At 39.6% G+C, this 13,466-nt stretch overlaps 5 protein-coding genes across 7 annotated transcripts; 2 read left to right on the top strand and 3 right to left on the bottom strand.

Moving 5' to 3' along the window:
- Positions 1-221: 221 nt before the first annotated feature.
- Positions 222-4,078, top strand: sirt4 (sirtuin 4). Of its 2 annotated transcripts, XM_063910626.1 has the most exons (5): positions 268-336; positions 530-578; positions 892-1,370; positions 1,810-2,104; positions 2,188-4,078. In XM_063910626.1, exons 2-5 carry the CDS (start codon positions 534-536, stop codon positions 2,338-2,340), a joined length of 972 nt encoding a protein of 323 aa, XP_063766696.1. In that variant the 5' UTR covers positions 268-336; positions 530-533; the 3' UTR covers positions 2,341-4,078. The 2 variants fall into 2 exon arrangements, with proteins under 2 accessions (XP_063766697.1, XP_063766696.1); XM_063910627.1 differs by lacking the exon at positions 530-578 and having other exon boundaries at positions 222-336.
- A 1,367-nt stretch (positions 4,079-5,445) lies between these two features.
- Positions 5,446-6,292, bottom strand: c20h1orf74 (chromosome 20 C1orf74 homolog). The gene has a single exon (XM_063910629.1). It carries the CDS (start codon positions 6,275-6,277, stop codon positions 5,486-5,488), a length of 792 nt encoding a protein of 263 aa, XP_063766699.1. The 5' UTR covers positions 6,278-6,292; the 3' UTR covers positions 5,446-5,485.
- A 165-nt stretch (positions 6,293-6,457) lies between these two features.
- On the bottom strand, positions 6,458-7,601 carry tomm6 (translocase of outer mitochondrial membrane 6 homolog (yeast)). The gene is made up of 3 exons (XM_063910630.1): positions 7,431-7,601; positions 6,711-6,834; positions 6,458-6,519 (listed from the first exon to the last, which is right to left on the bottom strand). The coding sequence occupies exons 1-2, from the start codon at positions 7,526-7,528 to the stop codon at positions 6,738-6,740; spliced, it is 195 nt and encodes a 64-aa protein (XP_063766700.1). The 5' UTR covers positions 7,529-7,601; the 3' UTR covers positions 6,458-6,519; positions 6,711-6,737.
- Positions 7,595-9,807, top strand: LOC134882727 (ubiquinol-cytochrome-c reductase complex assembly factor 2). The gene is made up of 4 exons (XM_063910628.1): positions 7,595-7,817; positions 8,606-8,680; positions 9,472-9,538; positions 9,623-9,807. The coding sequence occupies exons 1-4, from the start codon at positions 7,680-7,682 to the stop codon at positions 9,727-9,729; spliced, it is 387 nt and encodes a 128-aa protein (XP_063766698.1). The 5' UTR covers positions 7,595-7,679; the 3' UTR covers positions 9,730-9,807.
- A 907-nt stretch (positions 9,808-10,714) lies between these two features.
- Positions 10,715-13,086, bottom strand: tspo (translocator protein). Of its 2 annotated transcripts, none has more exons than XM_063909882.1 (4): positions 12,975-13,086; positions 11,476-11,651; positions 11,078-11,216; positions 10,715-10,997 (listed from the first exon to the last, which is right to left on the bottom strand). In XM_063909882.1, the coding sequence occupies exons 2-4, from the start codon at positions 11,646-11,648 to the stop codon at positions 10,827-10,829; spliced, it is 483 nt and encodes a 160-aa protein (XP_063765952.1). In that variant the 5' UTR covers positions 11,649-11,651; positions 12,975-13,086; the 3' UTR covers positions 10,715-10,826. The 2 variants fall into 2 exon arrangements, with proteins under 2 accessions (XP_063765952.1, XP_063765951.1); XM_063909881.1 differs by lacking the exon at positions 12,975-13,086 and adding an exon at positions 12,625-12,946.
- Between the last annotated feature and the right edge of the window lie 380 nt (positions 13,087-13,466).

Here is a 13,466-nt window from a genome sequence, read left to right as displayed (position 1 = left end):
CAGAGCTGCTGTATCAATGAGAACTGCAGGTACAACCTAAAAGGTAACTTAAAATAAATGCTTTGTTTCCTCGGAGAAAATGGTTATTTTAAGCGAATAAAGCTGAACACAATCCTGCTATTTCAGCTGTTGTCTACTACTCCCAGACTGCAGCGCGTGTGTGTTTGGTGTTACGTTAAACATGGTGCTTCCTGTTTCCGTCCCTGTTACAAAGGTTCCCATCTTATATCAGTCTGTTTCTTATGTTATTCAATCCACTTTGGAGCTGCTGCTAGTTTGTCGTTGTTCCAGTTATTAACAGTAACGTAAAACTGGCCAACACCGAAACTCAATAAGGTAATATGATAGTAGACGAACAATGTTACAAAGTGACTGTAACGTTGAACGGCTGATTTACCGGTGACACCGTCACTAGTCGTAATCGACCCTCATAAAGATCAAAGTGTGTGTTTTATGTATGTAGCTTCTTAGCTGTCAGGCTGTTAGCATTAACTTTTAATGTGACCTTTTTTCATGTTGTAATTTATAGATCAATGGCTGTCTTGTTTTATCCCTCTATTAAGATCTTTTCATGTTATGTAAGCATACTTTTATTTTTGTATTGATGTATTATATATTTGTTGATCACATTAATTATTAATGGTTTGGTTAATACCATGTCCATCCCAGTTTCTTAACGACCAAGGTGATTTCTTTAAATGTCTTGTTATTTTAAATTCAAAGACATTTAGTTTAATATGGTATTAAACTGAGAAAAGCAGGAATTTTCCATTTGTGCTCTGGCAACACATTGAATTGACCCATAACAACACCTAAAGCAGAGGAACATGGAGCAGGGTTTGGGAGGTGGAAAGAGTATGTTTGGTTTCATTTCTATTAATCTGTCTCTAGATGAGATTGCCACGGCAGATACTCACACCGCACACTGTGAGGAGGGCATCCTCAGTCCCTGCAGGGATGGTGAGCTTTGTCCCGGCCTGCAGCACCGCTGATGCCCACACCCTGGAGCTGCTGCAGGACTTTGTGTCCCGAGCCAGACGCCTGTTTGTGATCACCGGAGCCGGACTGTCCACCGAGTCAGGGATCCCTGATTACCGCTCTGAGGGTGTGGGCCTCTATGCTCGGACTGACAGAAGACCCATGCAGTATTCAGAGTTTGTCCGCAGCGCAAAGGCCCGTCAACGCTACTGGGCCAGAAACTTTGTCGGGTGGCCACAGTTCTCTTCTCATAAGCCAAATTCTGCACACAGGGCCCTTAAACAGTGGGAGGAGAGAGGCAAGCTGCACTGGCTGGTGACACAGAATGTGGATTCTCTTCATTCAAAGGCCGGCCATAAAAGACTGACTGAGCTCCATGGCTGTGCTCACAGGTGAGGAAACACCTGACACATTAATCTTCAACCTGCTCTGATAGCATAAGTGGAAAGAAATCAGTTTGTTTTTATTTATTTTTATTTTTGAGAATAGGTTTAAATGTCATGAGTAAGGTTGAAATACTAGGTTTAGTACAATAGACGTTATACTATAAATGCTTGATTAAAAGAAACATTTCTTCTTCATTTTTCTCCCTGTTACTGTATGCCAGACCCTAAAAGTCTTCCATAAATAAAAATCAAAGTTGTGGTTTTCATATTTGGAGTAGGATTGTGGAAAAGGCAGAGGAATAATTTTTATGGTATGGCATCTTTATGGTACATGATAAGTTTAAGGATTTGGTCTACACAAAAACAAAATAAAGTGCTAGTAGGATCTAATGGATATTTTCTTACCATTGTATGACTTTTTGGTGTTAATGTTCTTCCTCCAAAGGGTGATGTGTCTTGGCTGTAGGGCAGTCTCAGGGAGGGAGGAGTTGCAGGCAAGATTCTTGGCATTAAACCCAGAATGGAGGGTGCAGACGAGCGGTGTGGCTCCGGACGGTGATGTTTTCATAGAGGACGAGCAGGTCCTCCATTTCAGAGTTCCCTCCTGTGAGGCATGTGGAGGGATACTGAAGCCAGAGGTCACCTTTTTTGGAGACACTGTGAGCAAAACGACTGTACAGCTAGTGCACGACAGGCTGGCGGAGTCGGATGCGGTGCTCGTCGCAGGGTCATCGTTACAGGTATGAGTTTAGAAAAAGTTATGAATAACAGAAACATTTTCTGGTGTTTTTATTAAATTATGCCCCTCTCTGTTCTTCATAAGGTATACTCAGGATACAGGTTTTTACTGGCAGCGGGTGATCGGAAAATGTCAGTCGCCATCTTGAACATCGGGCCAACGAGGGCAGATCACCTGGCCGAGCTGAAAGTGAGCGGCCGCTGTGGTGAAGTGCTGTCAGCTATTCACTCTCTCTGACTTTCATGGACATGCAGTTTGGATGTTCTATGTTAAAATGGCAAGGGACTACTTTTCAACCCCCCCGCAACTACATTGTCTGTTGCCACTTTCATCTGGTCAGAACTACCTCAGACTTAGACAAGTCAACAAAAAAATTTAGTTCATAAACGGTTTTGAATGTTTCTTTTGTGTATCACAAATGAGATAGAGGATTTTAAAGTTCTCCACCAAATTTTTTTTTTTAAATTGCTGCTATTATCAAAGTAAGGTAAAACCTGAAACATCTAATGACCTGTTTTATGCAATTAACAAGTTAAAAGAAAGTCTGCTTGTCTTAAAGATTCAATTTCTCTGCACATATCAGATTGCTGACAGGGGATCAATCTCATTAGCCCTTTCTCATTTCTCAGTTTTCCCCTCCTCGACTCCTCCACTCCTCGCCTCGCATCTAAGTCCCGCCCTTAGGAGATGCAAGCGGAGGAGTCGTGGAGGGGAACCCGCGGAGAGAGGAATGGAAACAACAGTCATTTAGAGAAATGAGAAATCCTCTCCTCTGAGCGGTCATTCTAAATCAACGTCCATTAATGATGACAGGAAGCACAGCAGCACTGTGTTCATCACAATTTATATATTTACTTTTAATTCATTTACAATGTGGTAGAAGGAGACAATAACAGGCTACAGATGCGGACAGCTGCTGGGTTGATTTGACTGAGGGGGAAATATTTTTCATAACATGAAATGAACGGATTTAACCGGAGTGAATACTTTCTTAAATTTAAAACTTAAGGATACATTTACATATCTGATCATAAAATGGAATAGTGTTGATAAAAAGCCATCACAGAAAGTCACTCCAAAATAACATGACATTCTGATGTACAGTTTCAAAATGAAATCTCATATATGAGCCATCGTCCTTCTGTTTGCTGTCCTCACTGTAAACATCGTGTCATGATTAAAGCAGTTGTATGAACAAGTACCCTAATACCCAGGGAGGATATGATTAGTGAATAACAAACGGTGAAGGGCAGAAAGTTTGATGCGCATTTGATCCTCTTAAACAACTTGTAATCACAATGGAACAGTTAGCAGCTCCTGTCATTGGTTCAGATAAGTCCAGCGTGCGTCACCCCTCTTTTAAACATCACTATAGCCGGAAACACAATCCCCGGAGGATACATCTGTGTATCCTCAGTTATATCTCCTCCAGAGAGCCTCCTCGATGCTCGATCCTCGATGTGCATTTAATGAAATTAGCTGTCCTTCAACATGGCGCACTGAAATCGATTTCCGGGTCACTACCGGAGGACCGAGTAGTCGAGGAGGCAAAATTTGAGAAATGAGAAAGGGCTTTAGTCTCTGCCAGGATAAACAGAAAGTCTTTATTGAACAACACAGCATGTGTGGTTCTGTCTGAAGGCTACAGAACGACATCTGTAAGCCCAGGCTCTGTTGTATCCTAATGGTGTTTTTATTTAAATTAAATAAGCTACACGTAAAATGTTTTCTGGTTTGCAAAACCCAACCACAAGGTTTGTAAGATTTTTGGAAAGGTATTTAAAAGATACAAAATGTACTGCAATCAGCTGTTTTTAAAAGGTGTACATTGTGCTATCCTGGAAGGATTTATTCTCATGTTTTTATATAATGGTGCTATCACTGACAGGTATACATTTTAAACATCCAACAATAAATATAATTTACCTTTTATCTTTTAAACAATGTGAGTATACAAGGCTTATGTTTCAACTGATGCAAGTGTTATGTGTTATGTAACTACACAAACATACTATGTTCCTTTTAGATGAATAATGTTAAAGCATTATATCTTAAATTCACACATTGAATGAGATTGAAATATAGCTGGTCACTTTCATCTGTTACTGTCAGTAAGTGGCAAAAAAGCCCAAATAAATATTGTATTGCTCCTAAAAACTGCAATAAGGGGCAAACATGTTTAAATACATATATTTAACACAAACAGCACTGTTCTTTACACTACACTACACTGCTCAGGGCAAGTTATTTTATTTATACACATAAGTAGATTTGGTTTGCAAATAAAAAGACAAGGGACACTTTAAAAACAAACACAGATAACAGACACATCTCTTATAAAAGGACTAGTACACCCTGCTCCGTCAAATCTCAAAACATTTAAAAACATGGACATTCAAAATTCATAAATGAACAGATAAATTGGCACCAGTGTGACACTTATATGATCCTATGATTGATTAATTTGTGCAATAGCTGCTGGGATGAAGCTGTTTTGATACCGCTTAGTTCTGCTCTTTGGGACTACTAACCGCCGGCCCGAAGGAAGAAGCTTAAACTCTGAATGCAGAGGGTGGGAGTCATCGTCTACTATGGAGCTGGATAACTGCTTTAACTGCCTGAGGTACAGGGTCTCCAGGTTTAGCTGTGGCTCACCAAACAGCCTGCTAGACCACTTTATAATTTGACTAAGAGAGTTTCTGCTCTTCAAAGTCAGGTAACCAAACCATGACATTGACGAAAAAGACAGAATTGACTCAAGAGCACGATAAAACATGATCATGGTTTTGTCAATGTTAAAATAGGACTGTTAACTATCGCTGGTGCCCCCTCTTGCATACAGCTTCACAGTTTGGATCTAAGCTCAATTTAGAGTCAATAATTGTCCCAATGATACCTGGCAGATGAGCCAGTCCACTAACAAACAATGCAATGTTATATAGTCGAGCCTATTATCTTATTTCATACATTCTCAAAAATTTGAAATTGCTATAACTGTCTCCTGCTTTCTCTCTCAAACACTTATCTTTGTGACACCAGAAATATGTCTATTTACTCATTTGGAACAAGTTACACTGTATGTTTTTAAAACTATGGATACTTTCATATTAAAAACAGTCACTTTATTTAGCAATTGAGGCCCTTGGAACACCCCCAAATATCTTGTAAATGCCCCAGGTTAAGCAAATGTGTCCCCTTAAATGTTTTGATTTTCCTGTAGGCTGTTGGTGTGTACTGTCCTAATCCATGTTTGTGGTAAACCCAAGTTTGAATACCACTGACGTTAAGAACTAATCTGCTATTTGGTAGTTTAATTAAGTGATAAGTAAAGACTCACATCATTTTTTAACTGTTTATTTTTAAGACAAACGTTATGGTAGCATCACAAACAGACAGCAGGCAGAGTGACTGTAGATTGACAAACTGTAAGATCCATAAAGACATTTTGCTGCTGAAATCTTTCTTGTAAAGACAGCTTCCAGTTTTCCAAGCTGGACTGCACAGCTTGAAGCAGAGCAGCCGGGACGCTGAAGGAGTAAAGACAACATCTGTGCCCAGAGGAGTCGGCCTGCCATGTTGCTGAAGCTGCAGTCACCATCAGGGGAGTCAGAGACAGGCAGTTTTCAAAGCTCTTTGTCTGATCAAACCAGTAAGTGATGGGGAAACCCAATAACATACCAAATACTGTGCACAGGTTCCACTCCTCTGGCTTCTCTTCAACATAATGAGGTTTCTCAGCCTCCTTCAGTTGTTCTAACCTCTTTAGGAGGAGCAGTAAATCATGTGTCAGGCTCCTCAGCTCTCCTCTATGTGGGTCAGCGATGGTGGGCTTCTCCAGGGAGTGGCAGACGTCAATAACAGCCACGTTTTTATCATGAATAATCTGTTCTACTTTTGACCTGACAGTAAGAGGGTTAACAATGAGAGTGTTTCCATTTAAATCCAGTGTGAGAAGTGCTTTAGAAACAAGCTGGGAAGACTGCAAAGAGCTCAAATACTGCTGCACCTGATCTGCACCGGCGCCGTTGCTGTCATACAATAAAGCCGGCTTCAATCCCAAATCAACAGCCAAGACCTGAGAAGCCAGGTCCAGACTCTGATGGACAGAGAGAGACTTCCTACCAGCAGACAGACATTTACGAGCTGCAGCAACAAAGAGCTCCTGAGTGGACATAGCTGCTGAAATCACGTTTCATAAGGTTCAAATTTGAAAGTTAAATAAGAGATTTTTCACAATCCTTTGGATGAAAAACTGATGTTATTCGCTTCTGGCTGTCAACAATAGCAATAACAAAAACAATCTACTCAAAGTGAAGCTGAGTTGGTTCAATAAGATGATTTGTTTTCAAAATAAAACTAGTAATAGAAAAGTCTTTTATTTATGTCCCTTGTTTCTTCTTTGTTGGTCCAACGCGCCTAAAGGAACAAATAGAGAATCTCAATTACAAACACACACCTCTTGAAGCAAATTATTGGTGACATCAGTTTGCATATGCAATATTATAACTTTAAGCAGAGACTTTCATGATGGAAGAAGTGCACCTTAAAACACATTACTTTGGAAACTTAACATAATCCACTGTCTGTGAGAAAGGAGATGATCTCACCATTATCCTAGTTATAAGCTATGAAAGTTATGTCAAGGGCTGAGGAGACATCAGGTCGAAATCGGAAAGATTTCTCGCAACCCAGACACCAGCCGCAAACAGGCCCAGGTTGACCAGAAGATTCCTGAAAGATGAATATTAGACATGCACTGAGTAACATAATTTATTCTTACAAGATTAAAGCTTTAAAAACACATTCATTTATTTCAATGTTATTGAACAGTAGGGTATTTGTGGCAAAATCAAGAAATGATTGTCAATATTTTGAACAAGATGTTAAACTGCTTTAAAATTCAACTATGAGGCTATCACGAAACTTAAAACATTTTAAGTTGGATCTTTTGTTACTGATATTTCTTTAAGCTATCCAATGTATATTGAATCTGTATTATGTTAAACAAATGAGTTGTAGTTCACCTAGCGGTGCAGCTTTCCTGTCAAATCAATTCATCAACTACCAGTTTACATACAGTAGGCCTGGAGCTTTTAGATGCCTATGGTAGTACTGGCTCCTCGGGGCTTTTCCCACTGAGCGTACTTTTCAGCCCAGCCTTGATGGGTACGGGTTGAAAGAAGCACTAATAATGTGTTTTGACTGGTCCAGAAACCCGGGAGGAGGATTGGACGAGGCAAGGGCAAATAACAGCGTGTGCTAACGTTAGCAACACGGCTAACAACCACACATTTAAACTCTTTTTGACTAATGTAACATTATCTCACCTTCTGAAGTCGGTTCTGTCTGTTGCAAACTTACACGCTGAACCGACCCACTCCATCACACCGGAGGTAAGACCCTTTTTAGCGCCTGCTCCGCTCATCTTGCCGTTAGCGTGTGGTGTAACGAAACGACAGAATCAGTCACTGCGAGGGGCACTGATTCCAGGGGGAAGACTTTAGATGTAACACAAGAAGTACGGAGTGCGATAAAGCTCAAGCTTCACAAAGGCGATATTCATTACAAATCCAAAGATGTCTGCCACCAGGTACCGTCGGTTCCTGAAGCTGTGTGAGGAATGGCCCCGTGACGAACTCAAGAAGGCCGGGGATTTGGGAACGTTTCTGCGGCAGAGAGTAGCTTCTGCCTTCCGTGAGGGTGAAAACACACAGGTTAGCTTTACTGACAAAAACACAGCAAGCTTAGCTAAGTGGATATCTGTGATAACAGGGCTAACCGCTGCCGACCTTGTCTGCACTGATCGGGGATTGAGCCTAATTTTATTTAACATTATATATGCGGCTTTACAAGGCAATGCTTTTTCAGGTTTAACTTTGTACGTCATCACATAACTTCGATAAGCCGGCTAGAAAAGCTGTCATAATGTAAAAAGTGTTACATTTGTGGTACAAGTATACATTTGTGGTGAAGTTAGTCTTAGGTTGGACATTCGACAGACATTGACTCCACTGTTCTTCCTCAGTCCCACAGACTGTCTGCAGTCAGATCAGACCATCACTAATTTAAGACACAAAAACAATGTTATTTTCAATACCGGTACAGTTCTAGCACTCATAGTTCTGTTGTGTACTAACTTTCCAGTGCTTTATTTAATTTCATATAAAATGTATTACTTTGTATCCACTGAATTGATTTTAAGGGTAGTTATAATACTACTGATGTCTGGTCTTTTAGGTTAACACTGATATTACAGCTGCAACTAACTCATATTTAGATTATTGATCAGCTAGTTATTTTCTAGATTTTCTTATATTTTCTATTCAGTGCTTCAATGTTTTACAATTTACAAAAAACCCAAACTTAATTGGTTAGTAATTTATTGATTAATTGTCTTAATAAAAAATATAACGTATTTTTACTCACATTCTCATTGTTATCAATGATACATTGTTTTCCTAGCATTTAATCATTTGTCCAATTAATCCATCTTTCCCGCCAGATCTCAGATCCAGAGAAGTGTGACCAGATGTATGAAAGTTTGGCGCGCATTAACGAAAACTACTACAGACAACGAGTAAGTAAAGAATAATTGATTCACAACTTGGGTGGGACGTTGCAAGGGGTTCAATGTAAAGCCAGCGCACATTTCGGTTATGATGTCATATCTGCAGCAAAGCTGGATCAGCTCTTTTGTACCCCCGTTTTTAGAGATGTAGGTAAGGAGGAAAAGATAGAGGGTTGTATTTTCTGACACTTTATGAGTCTCCTTACACACTGGGGACACATATGTATGTATAAAAGACAGCAAAAAAGTGCATTTTGCAGAATAGGGGAAGTATTTTATTCTGTAAGTCACTGAGAATTTATACTGAGTAATTAAAAACATTTAGTACAAAGTGTTTCTGTGTGCAAGTCTAACAAAAAATTATACCTTTTTGCTTTATGATTATTTAGATTATTTCAAATATAAAAACACCATCATTTTAAACACACTTTACCTGGTTCAATGCCAAACTATACAGCATCAGCATGCAGTTACAGATCTGCATTCAAAGCTGTATAAATCAACAATGTTCTTGCCTGAAACGTCTGTCTGTAACATGAAGTGTATCAGCTGAGGAATCCTTTCTGTCATCTTCGTGACCTGCCATTTTTAGCATTTATTCTCTGATGAGCATAATAACATACTCTATGGTTAGTCTGGAGGTCTCTCTAAACTTGTGTTACCAATACCTTGGATAACGACCATAGTCATATTTAAAAAAAACTACATTTATGATACTTTATGAGTGTGTATTTCTGTGTGAAACCCTTATGTATCCAACCTTTCCTTATTTAATGCTACCTGTCTGTATCTTCTCACAGTTTCCTCGTGTAAAAGACACAAGCTTTACTGGCGTTACGGTGGAAGAATGCAAATTGCTTTTGTCAGGTAGGAATCCACAATATCACATGTATGTTTAAAACTACTTATAAAAGATATTTGTATTAAAGTTAACTTTATATTTACTTACAGGGAATGTGCAACAGTTGGACGAGGAGAAAAAGGGATTGTGGAAGAAACTATCGGAGAGATTTTCCAAATCCCCTGAAGATGTCCCAGAGAAAGCCCCTGAAAAATAACTTCCTTTTAATCTTTTCTGACTGTTCCTTTCTTGTCTCGTGCATGTATAAAAATAAATCTTATTGTTCATATCTTTATGGATTCTTATGGTGTTTTTTACTATCCATTTTCTTGGTTATTACAAACTATTAACTATGCAGATGGTAATTGTCACATAAAATCCCTCCAAAAACATAAATAACATTATAAATACTTTTAAATAGTTACATGATTTCTACTTTAACCAAGAAGGTTTGTCTGTGTTCATTTTCTTTTTTTAGCAGCTTTTAAATCTTGTACTAGCTGTGGCCCACGGACCAAATAGTGTTTTTTCCCGCCTTGTTAAGGATGTTCGCTGCCATTTTCATAATTTGTCATGCCCTACAGAACTTACTTAAAGGTAAGGATAGGTAATTATTTTTCAGAGCTGGGACAAATTCCATGCCTGCAAATCAACATGGACTTTAACACTACTGACGATGTATGTTTTTTAAAGTGTCTGAGGAATCAGAATCCCTTTATCCGTCCCAGAGAAGGGACATTTAAAGGGCTCTGCATTTGACCCATCCTAGTGTTAGGAGCAGTGGGGAGCAGTGTAGGGAACGGTGCCTTGCTCAGGGACACCACGGTAGCACCTCGTCTTTCGGGGACTTGAACGGGTGACCTTCCAGTTCACAGGCCAATTCCCTATGGATTTTGCCACAACCACCACAAACAAAAGCCTGCTGCTCAAAACATTACACAGCTGGATTAAAATCATCCAATCAGGAGCCACGTAGTTCACTGATCTGTCAGTTCTTGTTCTTGCGGTTATATCTGATCCAGCACCTATCCTATTATGGGATGTGCAGTTATTTTTCAATTATTATTAAAAACATATTCCGCAAATGATTTCATTTCCTGAATCCTACAATGTTAAATGTGGTGTTACATAAATGTGTTAAGTGAATAAAAAAATCTTGAATTGGTAGCCTGCTGTGCGAGAAGGAATGTATTCAAGAGTGATAGATTTGATGTAAATCTTTATTTTATTTTGAGTTATAGCAGTAACTTTAACACAAAACTCTTCATTATGAATGCACACATAAAAAAAGCCTTTTTTCAAATAAAACAGCAGCTACTCTTCCTTCTCTCTGTTGTCTCTCCATACGCGGTAGTTGAGGGCGGTGGCGAGGCACAGCCAGGCCAGGTAGGGCGCCATCAGCAGAGTGGCCGTCCTGCTGACAGGATACCAAGACACCATTGTAGCCCCCACGGTCCCAGTGAGAAGCACAATGTCTATGAGTGCCTATATAGGCAGAGAGAGGGCTATTGAGCAGTTGTCTGGCAGTTTAAGAAAAAATAATTACATTTCTGTGTGAAACTTACCAATTTCATCTTATGTGCACCAAAAAATATGGGAGTCCAGATCCAGTTGAGAGCAAGCTGCAGCCCATACAGTCCCAGAGGAACCACTGCTTCCTCAGTGAAACCGCCCAGCTCTTTCCACACCAGGTAGGAGCTATACCTGCATAACAACATTTAAAATGGTTATTTAGATAAGATGTTATTGGAGGTTTTTTAAACAGGGGAAAAGGTGTTTGACTCCTACAACATTGCCAGTAGAAGAGTGCCTTATGTTTACTTTACATGTTACTTTCGACTTCACAAACGCCCCGACTAGCACCGGAAGAATAGTGGAAAGAGTACCAAAGAAGGTTTTGATGGAAGGAGCTTGAAAAACTTCAGCTGTAGATCTTAGAGACTGTCACCACCATGATACTTACCCCATGCCTGTGTACAGACAGGTCCACACTACAGGGAATGCAGCATTTGGTGGGCGCCATGAGGGCTTCTTCAGTGTTAGGTACCAGGTCTTCACCTCCTTGCGCGTGATGAAACCGCCTAAAAGCCCTCCCAGGTGGGGCAGGGCGGTCATCCCAAGCATGGGCAGCCACATGTTCTGTGATAAGAGCAGGAACATATTATGGACACAAAAAGAGCTGGTAGAGCTGCAGTGTCAGGTGATAATACTTTTTGGGAAAACCATTCACATACAAGCAGTTATATAATCCATTGTTGGTATGAGAGACATGCTACAGCTGCTTTCAACAGTTAAATACCTATATCAGTATCTGCCTCAGTCATCCAAAATCGGTGCATCAGGTATTAGGTAATTTTAGGTTAATTAAGGTCATTTCTTTACTGCAAGCAGACTTCTTGAAAGGTCCCTGTCCTAAAAAGCATAACAACCAATGGCATATAAACATACCAACATGAACAACCGCAGTCATAAATCTAGGTTTATTACAATTTATTGCAATTACAGATATGGCAGTTTAGTAAAACTTGACAGAGCCACATGACTGGCAGTTTACATAATAAAATAAAGCTTTTCAAGTGTATGTGTGTATTTAACTTTTCTCCTAAATTGTAAGCATTTTAAGGCATCTCTTGTGTTATCACTTGTCAGTTTCAGTTCACCTTACACTTTATCTTCCAGCTGTTCTAGCTTTGCAGCTCTAAACTTCTTCAGGTAACTTTAAGCAAATCATCTTCTAATTCTGCCAGTATTATAATTTCAGATGATGATTACACAATGTTAATGATGTTTCGTGTTTCCTGAAGTTTATTTTCATGCTGCCTTAAGATATAAACGTTGGCTAATAAAGGTGTTAAATTGCAACCATTAACTTAGACTTAATTATCAGTTATCATGGTTGTTTAGCAACACTTTACAGTCACATGACTGGAGGTCAACATGCAAAAAAAGACATGCTAATGTATGTTTAAAGCAAATCTGTGAAGTTTCAGCTTTGTCATACTTCACAGGACTGATAAGCTCCAGCTAACGTTAGGTCAAAGATGCAGTTGACTATGAGTTTATTGTCATTACCGTCGTCTTGTTTGTAGGTATGATGTAAAAAGCTACTCACCTCTCACTCAGTTGCCTCCCCTCAGCACAGCAAAGCTAATGTGTTCTTTTATCGGACTAACGTTGACTTATACTACACACCGACAGTGAACACCTCATGCATGCTGCTGTATTTTGATATTAGTTTGTGCAGCAGGCAGGGCTGTATGGTATCTTATCAGTACGGTCAATGCTGCAGGCACTCCCAGTGCAAAGACAAACACCGTGACGTCACAGCCTGGTATTGGTCGAGAGGACAAGAGGGACAACTGACGGTTGGTGGTTGAAGTATTTCGGTAGCTAAATAGTTATGTAGTATAAAGCTGCCGTGGTCCATTACAAGTGCCAAGGTCACAAAACACACTAGCTTACCTTACTTCCTCAACGCCCGGTTACACAATTACAAAAAAAACGAGCAAAACACACCCGACTTGATACTTGAGCAACGGGATAGACAGCGAACATTATGAAAGCGTTGAGATGGTTCCGGGTTGTTCTTTTCATGGGTTGCTTTTTGTTCCTCTGTGGACTAAGTTTATCTCAATAAAATAAAATGTACCTCTTGCTAGTCAAATTAAAAAACATGTTAAAATGGTAAACAAACGTACAAACGTGAGGTCACTAGACTGATCATTTTTGCATAAAACTATAGTGAAAAAGGTACAGATCATGAATTTCACTCAATTTGAATTTCTTAATGTAGGCCTAGGCTATAAACAAAAAATAACATAACAGTTAGAACAAGGACAGTGGACAGGTTATGGTAAAGAAATAGACACGACATATTTGTATAATTCTAATTACAAGTGACGTAAGCATGTTTCTCAAGTTGTGTAGGCTACATAATAGCCTATGTGCCCCCCA

Source organism: Eleginops maclovinus, chromosome 20, assembly GCF_036324505.1.
Source record: "Eleginops maclovinus isolate JMC-PN-2008 ecotype Puerto Natales chromosome 20, JC_Emac_rtc_rv5, whole genome shotgun sequence".
Taxonomy (NCBI): domain Eukaryota; kingdom Metazoa; phylum Chordata; class Actinopteri; order Perciformes; family Eleginopidae; genus Eleginops; species Eleginops maclovinus.
This window is presented reverse-complemented; position numbering and strand designations above follow the sequence as displayed.

Coding starts and splice junctions, on each gene's coding strand:
- sirt4 (XM_063910626.1), top strand. CDS start 534: ATGGCTGTCTTGTTTTATCCCTCTATTAAGATCTTTTCATGTTAT. Junction 579..891: donor TTAAGATCTTTTCATGTTAT/GTAAGCATACTT, acceptor ATCTGTCTCTAG/ATGAGATTGCCACGGCAGAT. Junction 1,371..1,809: donor CTCCATGGCTGTGCTCACAG/GTGAGGAAACAC, acceptor CTTCCTCCAAAG/GGTGATGTGTCTTGGCTGTA.
- c20h1orf74 (XM_063910629.1), bottom strand. CDS start 6,277: ATGTCCACTCAGGAGCTCTTTGTTGCTGCAGCTCGTAAATGTCTGTCT.
- tomm6 (XM_063910630.1), bottom strand. CDS start 7,528: ATGAGCGGAGCAGGCGCTAAAAAGGGTCTTACCTCCGGTGTGATGGAG. Junction 6,835..7,430: donor GACAGAACCGACTTCAGAAG/GTGAGATAATGT, acceptor TTCATCTTTCAG/GAATCTTCTGGTCAACCTGG.
- LOC134882727 (XM_063910628.1), top strand. CDS start 7,680: ATGTCTGCCACCAGGTACCGTCGGTTCCTGAAGCTGTGTGAGGAATGG. Junction 7,818..8,605: donor GTGAGGGTGAAAACACACAG/GTTAGCTTTACT, acceptor CTTTCCCGCCAG/ATCTCAGATCCAGAGAAGTG. Junction 9,539..9,622: donor ATGCAAATTGCTTTTGTCAG/GTAGGAATCCAC, acceptor ATTTACTTACAG/GGAATGTGCAACAGTTGGAC.
- tspo (XM_063909882.1), bottom strand. CDS start 11,648: ATGTGGCTGCCCATGCTTGGGATGACCGCCCTGCCCCACCTGGGAGGG. Junction 11,217..11,475: donor TGTCTGTACACAGGCATGGG/GTAAGTATCATG, acceptor GTTGTTATGCAG/GTATAGCTCCTACCTGGTGT. Junction 10,998..11,077: donor GTGCACATAAGATGAAATTG/GTAAGTTTCACA, acceptor CTGCCTATATAG/GCACTCATAGACATTGTGCT.